The sequence below is a fragment of the Fulvia fulva genome, chromosome 7 (assembly GCF_020509005.1).
Source record: "Fulvia fulva chromosome 7, complete sequence".
Lineage (NCBI taxonomy): Eukaryota > Fungi > Ascomycota > Dothideomycetes > Mycosphaerellales > Mycosphaerellaceae > Fulvia > Fulvia fulva.
The window spans coordinates 2,213,252-2,222,022 of NC_063018.1; the positions used below are offsets into that span (position 1 = coordinate 2,213,252).

The window sequence follows — 8,771 nt, forward strand, 5'->3', positions numbered from 1 at the left end:
GAGGATGCGGATCGCTGTGACAGCACGGATAGAACTATGTAGTGGCGTCTGGCTCCCACCGAACCAAGAGTCGCTGGAGTCGCCCACAGATAACAACACCAGTTGGCAGTGCGGAACTCCTCCCCCGATGCTCCTCACCCTTGATAGCGGAACGGCAATGGCATCGCGGCGACGAAGAGGAACACCACGTCAGTCTGCAGATACAGCATCATCTACCAAGTAGCTTACATGTAGGTAGCTGCTTCCTTTGGCACATGCCCGCTTGACAGCAAATGACCTGCCCTGCGTCCCGCATTTCAGGCGGGATGTACCGATTGATCCTTGTCTGATTCTTCGCCTGACCTGCATGCCTGAGTGCTTGCTTCTCGGACGCCATCATATCATCACCATTCGACATTCACATGTCGAGCTTCAAAGTGCGCTTCGGCCAAGACGGAGAATGTGCCTTGCCCCGACTATGCTGTGGAGCCTCGGGGTCTTGAGTCTTGACGCTATCGAAACACAAGCTCACCTGCTCCACGCTGACCCACAGCCGATGTGATGCAGGACATCGGGACTCTTGTTACTCTTTGCAGACATCCTGACCGAAGCAAAAAGAGGCACTCTCATCATGCCCAGCACAATGAGCCTACTAAAAGGCGCTGCATTCATCACTGGCGCCGCGTCAGGTACGAGATCGCAAGACTAACTCGAGTCAAACAGATGGCTCTTGCTCATCTACATACAGGTATTGGTCAAAGTACAGCATATGCTTTCGCTCGATATGGCATCTCTCGTCTTGCGCTTTGCGACATCCATCCCGGAAATCTCAAAGAATCGATCAACCAGCTGAAGGAACGTTATCCAGATCTTGAAATCCTGCCAATCGAGATGGACACCAGTGAAGAGAATTCCGTCACCGCCGCCATTGCTTCCACGGTCTCTGCATTCGGACGTCTAGACGTGGCCGTGAACAATGCCGATATCGCTGGAACACCCCTTCCCACCCACGAGAATAGCCTCGAAGACTGGCAACGCGTCATGTCCGTCAATCTAAACGGAGTCTGGCTGTGCCAAAGAGCTCAGATTCAACAATTCCTGAAGCAGGAGCCTCTTTCACCCGCACCTCGCGGTAGCCGTGGTGTCATAGTGAACGTGGCAAGCATGCTGGGCCTGGTTGCGTCCCATCCCTCCACTCCAGCAGCATCCTACACAGCCTCGAAACACGGCGTCGTAGGCTTGACAAGAACCGATGCTATGGCCTACGCCTCGCAAGGCATTCGCATCAACGCCGTCTGCCCCGGCTACATCGCTACGCCTATACTCAAGTCTACATCCGAGGCAGGCTTCATGGCTGAACTGGTCCAGCAGGTCCCGCAGCAGAGACTTGGAGAGCCAGAAGAGGTCGCTGAGTCGATCGTCTACCTCGCGAGTCCGAGTCGAGCTTCATGACTGGTGCGACACTGGCTGTTGATGGAGGTTATACTGCGCAGTAACGACAAATTGCTGCGATGAGAGGAGGTCTTCGATATGCTTCGGATCGTGTTGGTCCCATTGCGAGCGTCTGATCATCCACGTGACTGGTCGGTCCACTTTCCAAGTCCAGGTGACGGGTTTCTCCGGGTTCTTGCGTAAGCGGAGCTGAAGCCGGAGCAGGCGGAAGAAGGACGAAGCCATACTTGAATGATTGACTGGGTTGATATGAAATGAAAGACTGAATCACACACGACTATCGAAGTGTGACTGCAATCCAGCAGTGCAAAAGTTCTTTGTCGTACCAAGTGCGCCGCGATATCGTCGAGACATCCTCGGATCAATTCCGGTTCATTCACCTACGCTCCGCCACGCTAGCAAAAAGGAAGGGACTGCGAAAACATACAACAACACGAGGGATTCCTGCATAGTCATTCACCTTGTACTCGTCTTACGGTCCAACTTAAGTACGGTAGAGCGAACGGGCAATAGGATGGTTAAGCATATAGCGTCTGTCCGCATAGGAGTCACAAGCGTTGCCGAACATCCCAGCCGAATCCAGGATCGTAGCGAATCGGGCTGTGCTCCGAGCGCGGCGACTAAAGCCACTTGGGGCCCCTATTCCTTTGAGATTTCACTGGTGCTTAGCAGTTTATCGCTTAGATCCCTGTACCCTTGCTCACAGCAACGAGACTGAGTATTGTCATTGGCTGAACTTTCTATAGACTTGTCGTGACTTATACAGCAACACGATTCGTCCATCCCTTTGCACCTTTTGTCGGTCCAAGTCTGTGCGGAGGCCCTGTCTAACTTTTGAACGTTGCTTAACAACGACAGAGTCTGACTAGTCCGGTCTGTAGTGTTAGTAAGAGTATAGCGTCTGTCAGCATCGGAACGCTATCTCCTTACCGTAAGCAGGGGAGGTAGCAAGGGTTGAGACTCCTAGCTATTTCTTATTCTGTCGTACTAAATAAGGACGTACGCGGGAAGCCTAACTAATTAATCTTAAGCTACTTGACCTTACTGTTACTACTATATTATTAATATATACGGATTTTACTTCAATTAAGGTATTTCTAATACCTTAATATATAGCTATAGATAATATTAGTACCTATAGTATATTTACTACCTTATCTACTCTCTATTTACACTAGTTACGGCTTTAATATACTATAGTATTATAGTAACGAACTTTACTACCGAGCGGGCTATACTACCGAGCGGGCTACTTTTACTAAGAACTGTACCACTTCTATAGATATAGCTATACAACTACTATTATAGCGTGTATTGTCTTCAAACGAGGCCAAACTGACCTTAGCTATCTAGGCTACGAAACGCGACGCGATAATCACAAATCGACTTGCTATAAAGGTATACGACGCGTCTCGAACTATACTAGGGTATCGATTAAATAGACGACCTCCTCGGGGTGACTACGAGCCTAATTCGAAGAAGCTTATACAGCTAGAAGAGAGGGTGATACTTGAGTATATACTCGAGCTAGATCTTAGAGGTTTCCCGCTATTAAAGGCTAGTATACGAGTAATAGCCAATATATTACTATAAGAGAAGGGTCTTAAGCCCGCTAGTCTCAATTAGACAGACAGGTTCATTAGGCGGTATCGTGAGCTAAAGGTTTGTATAACACGTAGATACGATCGTTAGCGAGCCCTAATAAAAGATCTAGACGTTATCAAGAAGTAGTTCTTACTTATACGTAATATAAAGGAGAAGTATAGTATCCTAAACTAGGCTACCTATAACTTCGACGAGACAGGGTTTATAATAGGTGTCATTACGTCTTCGAGCGTCGTTACGGGTTTAGAAAGGCGTAGTAGAAAAAGGAAGGTCGTTTAATAGGGTAATAGAGAGGGAGTAGAGAGATAGCGTATTAGATAGCTCTTATATAAAGCGAGATTAGTAAGCTACGTAAGTCTAACGAGGCCCTTATATAGCGGAAAGTACGAAAGCGCAAGTCCATTTAGTCTAGAGGGTCTCTAACCTTTAATAAGGCGTCGCAATTAATACCTCTAGAGGATACTAGGAGGCAGGAAGTGAGTAGAGAGTCGCTAGATAGTGTTCGGCTAGTACTAAGGCTACGACGCTATAAGCGATGTAGTAAGTCGGGGCATAACGTACGTACCTATTAAGTAGACTCGCTAGATAGCGAAGAATCTAAAGAGGAATTGTCCTCCTAGTAACAATTCTATAGGATGTCGTCGTGTTAAGATACCGTCGTAATTAAAGTAGAAGTAGTATAGTTCTTAGTAAAAGTAGCCCGCTCGGTAGTAAAGTACGTTAATAATATCCTTAATCTACTTATATATAGATAGATATTTCATTAAGCTGTTATAATGCCCTCTAGCCTATATAGCTATACTATCTTATTATAAGGGCGCGCGTATCGTAGGGTCCGAATAAGAGAGTTATAATTCTACGAAGCTACGAAAGAGGAGCGCGAGGCGCGGCGAAGTTATAAAGTAAAGCTAAGCCGTACTAACCCGATACGGAAGGTCCGCGGTTCACCCGGGCCGACGTAGCTATAGTAAGGGGTCGCGGGCTACCCGTGACAGTACCCTCCCTCTTAAAACACGTCTTAGTCCTCTAAGCGTTATCTATCTTATACGGCTACTTACCCGTACTACTCTATAACCGTACGAAAGTCTAATTATCCTCTAATGCCTTATTATTGTCTAGTAATACATCTACATCTAGTCTATCTATAACTAGCCTATCCGCGACCGGCTCCCTTTGAGAAATGTTTAGGGGGACCTAATTAGATAGAGCTGCAAAGCCTATAGGCGTAGACAACTCCGGCCGGCTATAGTAAAAGTCTATAATAGCGGCGGCCGCGTGTTTAAATATGTTCTTAGCCGGTTGCTAGGTCTTACTATCCTCCGTATTCTAATATCTAAGCTATTTTCCCTTATACTAAGTGTCTACTTTACGCTTCTACCCCTTCTTTACTTTACCTACTCGCTTACGGGTATATATATCTAATATCTTCTCTACCTTTTGTGTATATATATATATATATATATATATATACATATAGGTGTTACGACTATATTAGCAACTATATCGGCTTCGGTAGTATTAGACTCGATAGTTATCGGCGGTAGTAGTACTAGATACTAGCCTTTAAGTAGTAGGAAGTCGGGATGATCGGCTCGCTAAAGTAACGAGGTATAAAAGTAGTTATCGAGTCCTACTATAGCGTCCGACAATCTCAGTTTATATAAGAGCTTAGCTAGTATAACTTCTATAATCTAGTACGGGCTAGCGTATCTTCTATCGAGCTTCTTAGATAGTCGAGTCGTGCGGATGTTCTTAGTACTTAGGTATACCTAGTCGCCTACTTTATAGTCTAGCGGGATACTTCGGTAGCGGTTTACTACTTTAGCTAAGAGAGCTTATAACATCCGTATATTTTCTTAAAGGTGCTTATAAAAGTCGTAAATCCGGCGTACGAAGGCTTTAGCCAATCGCGTATCTAGTCGCTAGAGAGTAGTTAGTCCTCCCTCTTTTCTAGCGCTTAGGTCTACGCGCTCTATAAACTTAGGGTTATAGCCTAAAGTGGCGTAGAATAGCGACATACTAGTAGTTTCAGAAAGGTAGTTATTAATCGCGAACTAAGCTAGACAAAGCTATTCTGCCTAGTCATCTTATACCTCGTTAGTAAATATACGGAGATACTGTTCTATTACTTAGTTAGTACGTTCCGACTATCTATTAGTTTCTAGGTAGTATAAAGAACTTAGCTTACGACTTGTACGAAGCATCTTATAAAGTTTCTTCTAGAAGGTAGTAACCTATTGTTTGCCGCGGTCTAAAGTAATAGTGTTAGGAAATCCGCGTCGGGAGAACATATACTTAAGGAAAAGTCTTGCTATATTCTATATAGTTATCGCTCCGATCGGAATTAGCTAGACTTCCTTTGTTAGCCTATCTATTACGGTTATAATGTTATTGTAGGTCATACTATCGAGGGTGCTATTAGAAAGTCCGACTACGAAGTCTACCGCGATATACCTCTAAGGTCGGTCCGGTACTAAAAGTAGGTATAATAATCTAGGTAGCTAGGAGTATAGAGATTTCGTCGTACGGTATACACGGTAATTCGCGGTATATCTACGTACTAATCTTACTAAGCCAGGCCAATAGAATTCTCGTGCTACGAGTTTATAGGTTCGAGCTCGTCCTAGATATCCTACTACTAGAGCGTTATAATTCATTCTAATAAGCCGAGTCCGTAGGGCCTAGTTATCGGGTACCTATAGGCTCTATCTACCTTATAGTACGTAGGATATATCTTCGCCTTCTATAAGAGTAGAGGGATAGTACTATCTTTCCGTAGTATCTTAATTACCGCCTTAAGTTCTTAGTCTAGGGCGTAAGTAGTCGTTATACGGTACTCGAGTTTAGCTTCGACTTCGGCTTTATTCGTAGTCTATACTTCCTAAGCTAGTACTAGCTATATTTGTAGTACCTATTCTAGTTCTAGAATGAACTCGGTTGCTTTAGGATTTAGGAGAGTCGTCTCTTCTTCTTCGGGCGTATCTTTGACAGTAGCTCGTATAGAGTCGATCTTAAGGAATCGCTCTAGCGGAAGTAATGTCTAATACTAGTACTGATTTCTCGGATCTTCTTCTTCGGGCGTATCTTCGATAGTAGCTCGTATAGAGTCGATCTTAAGGAATCGCTTTAGCGGAAGCAATGTCTAATACTAGTACTAATTTCTCGGATCGTCTACCCCCTACGGAAGGTCCTAGCTACGTCTCGTTAGGCTGTCTAGCTTCGTTCCTTATATACCTAGGCGGTATATAATCTAGAAGTTAAATTGTAATAGAAATTCCACCTATCGCGCTTGTCGGCGATTTAGCTACTTCGTAGTTATAAAATATTCGAGGTTCTTATAGTCTATAAATACTTTGACTAGATCGCCGTCCTCGTCTACTTCGTAAGTAAGCTCCGGGCGCTACTCTTCGAATACTTTAATAATCGCGAGGAGTTCCTTATCGTAGATCTCGTAATTACACTCCTAGGGGCTTAGCTTCTTCGAATAGAAAGCTATAGGATGTAACACTCCCTACTCGTCGTATTATAAGAGCACACCTATATTAATAAAGTCTAAGGAGTTAGTCTTAACGACGGTCTACCTACCCGGTATATAGTGTACTAGTATACCCGCCTTACTAAACGCTACTTTTAACGCCTCGAATGCCCTCTAGTAATCATCTATCTAGTTAATTCTGCGGTTCTTATAATTGCTAGGCCTATCTGACTTTGTCAGGTTGGTTAATAGGGATGTAATACGAGAGAAGGCCTCGATAAACCTACGGTAGAAGTTCGCGAATCCTAGGAAGGCTTAGACATCCTTAAGATTAGTTAGTGCTTCCTAGGTCTATATATATTCCAATTTCTCCGGGTCTATCTTGATGCCCTAGGGTATAATAATGAGGCCTAGATATTTTATACGTTCCTAGTAGAACTCGGACTTATCGATATTAATAGTAAGCCCGGTATCTCGTAGCATAATTAATACCTTTCGTACGTATTCGACGTGTTCCTCTAGAGTATCGCTAAAGATAAGGACGTTATCTAGATATACTTATATAAAGTTATCTAGATGTTCCTATAGAATCTTATTAATATATAACTAAAAGGTTACGGGTCCGTTATAGAGGCCGAACGGTAATACGAGGCATTTGTATATACCGTAGCGTATTACGAAAGCTATTAGCTACTCGCGCCCTTCCGCGATACGTAACTTATTAAAGGCTACTATAATATCTAGTTTCGTAAAGTACTTCTTTCCGTATATACGGTTAAGCGTTTCCTATATTAATAGAATAGGATAGCGATTCTTAATAGTAATAGCGTTTAGCCTACGGTAGTTAATATATACTCGTAGCTATCCTCTAGGATTTCTTACTACTAATACCGGTGCCGGTAACTAGCTTGTTTTCTAACCGGCCTTATATACCTTACCTTCTAAAGTCTATTCGAGTAACTATTTCTTGACGGCTTTATTCTCCTTCTCGGCTAGTTCGTATAGCTTTCGATATAGCGGTTCTTAAGGTCTACCGGGTTTGATATAAATCTCGTAGTCGATACCTAGTCGGTAAGGTAGGAGTCCCTTATAGTCCTTTACTAAGAAAGGATCTATAATGTCGTAGTATATAGGCGGGAGCTTCTCTTTAGGATTGTAGTTAAACTGCTTATTTAAGAACTAATCTAGGTCATTAGCTACTATCGCGCTTAGTTTGAGGCTATTATCGTTATTACCGTCATCCTCGCGCCCCGTAGGTATAATATAGGAGTACTCGGCCCTAGGCCGGTACGCGTATATCTCCTATACGCGCTACGAGACTTCCTAGCAATCTACCTCTTTATCTACCTCTAGAGCGGATATATCTAGCTCCGCCCCTCCGGCTATAAATCCTACTAATTCGCTAGTAAAGGGCTTCAGTCTATATTTCGTTCTACCGATATAGTTTAGAGATTGTTAAGATGTAGCATCTCAAAGGGAGTCAACAATCAGGAAGTGATCTGGTAGCCTAAGGTATACACGATGACTTAGCTTGTAGGGAGATACCTTCTCTCCCCTTTAGCTTAGATAGACATCTAACACAATTAACATATTGGTTCCTAATATATTGCTATATGCTCGTGCTATTAGTCAGTTGAAGATTGATCTCTTACTCCACTCCGCTACTATCTACCCGTACCTGTTTAACAGGTTATAAGCCCGGGTTTGTGTAGGAATAAGAGCAACCTATATCAGTATAGGTTACTTGTATCCCTTACTATCGTAGTAGAAAACATCTAGGAATCAGAAGTCTACCCCGTCTATCCTGTTAAGGAGCTTAGTTCGATACTAAGTAATAGGTAACCTAGACAAGGACTCTGTACGGCTTACTTAAAGCCAATACCTTGAAGATACTCTATAGGCAGAACTGTATCGAGATACTATCAACAAGGACTTCAAGTAAGTCATTTGAAGCTCTACTAGGAGAGACAGACCTATGTCCTAGCCCGAGACCTCATACCGCTCCTTCTTTACTTTACTAAGCAGGCCTTAGTATCCATACCTACGAACTTTCCTATTCTATACTAGAAGCCTTAGCAGGATCTGAGCCACCACTTTGGAACATACACACCTTGTTTCATTACATCCAATTTATTATGGATTTATACTAAGAGAAGACAGAGGAGAAGGGAGGCAAAATCCTAATTCTTGGGAGGGACAATTAGAAGAGATGGTTCAACCTTTAGAGATATAAGATGGAGAGCCAATCAGCATTCTTTGC

General features: G+C 43.5%; 1 protein-coding gene across 1 annotated transcript; it reads left to right on the forward strand.

The window, feature by feature from the left end:
• Positions 1–610: 610 nt before the first annotated feature.
• Positions 611–1,431, forward strand: CLAFUR5_10277 (Short-chain dehydrogenase srdC; the record flags this gene model as incomplete). The annotated part of the gene is made up of 2 exons (XM_047909425.1): positions 611–668; positions 728–1,431. 2 exons carry the CDS (start codon positions 611–613, stop codon positions 1,429–1,431), a joined length of 762 nt encoding a protein of 253 aa, XP_047764744.1.
• Between the last annotated feature and the right edge of the window lie 7,340 nt (positions 1,432–8,771).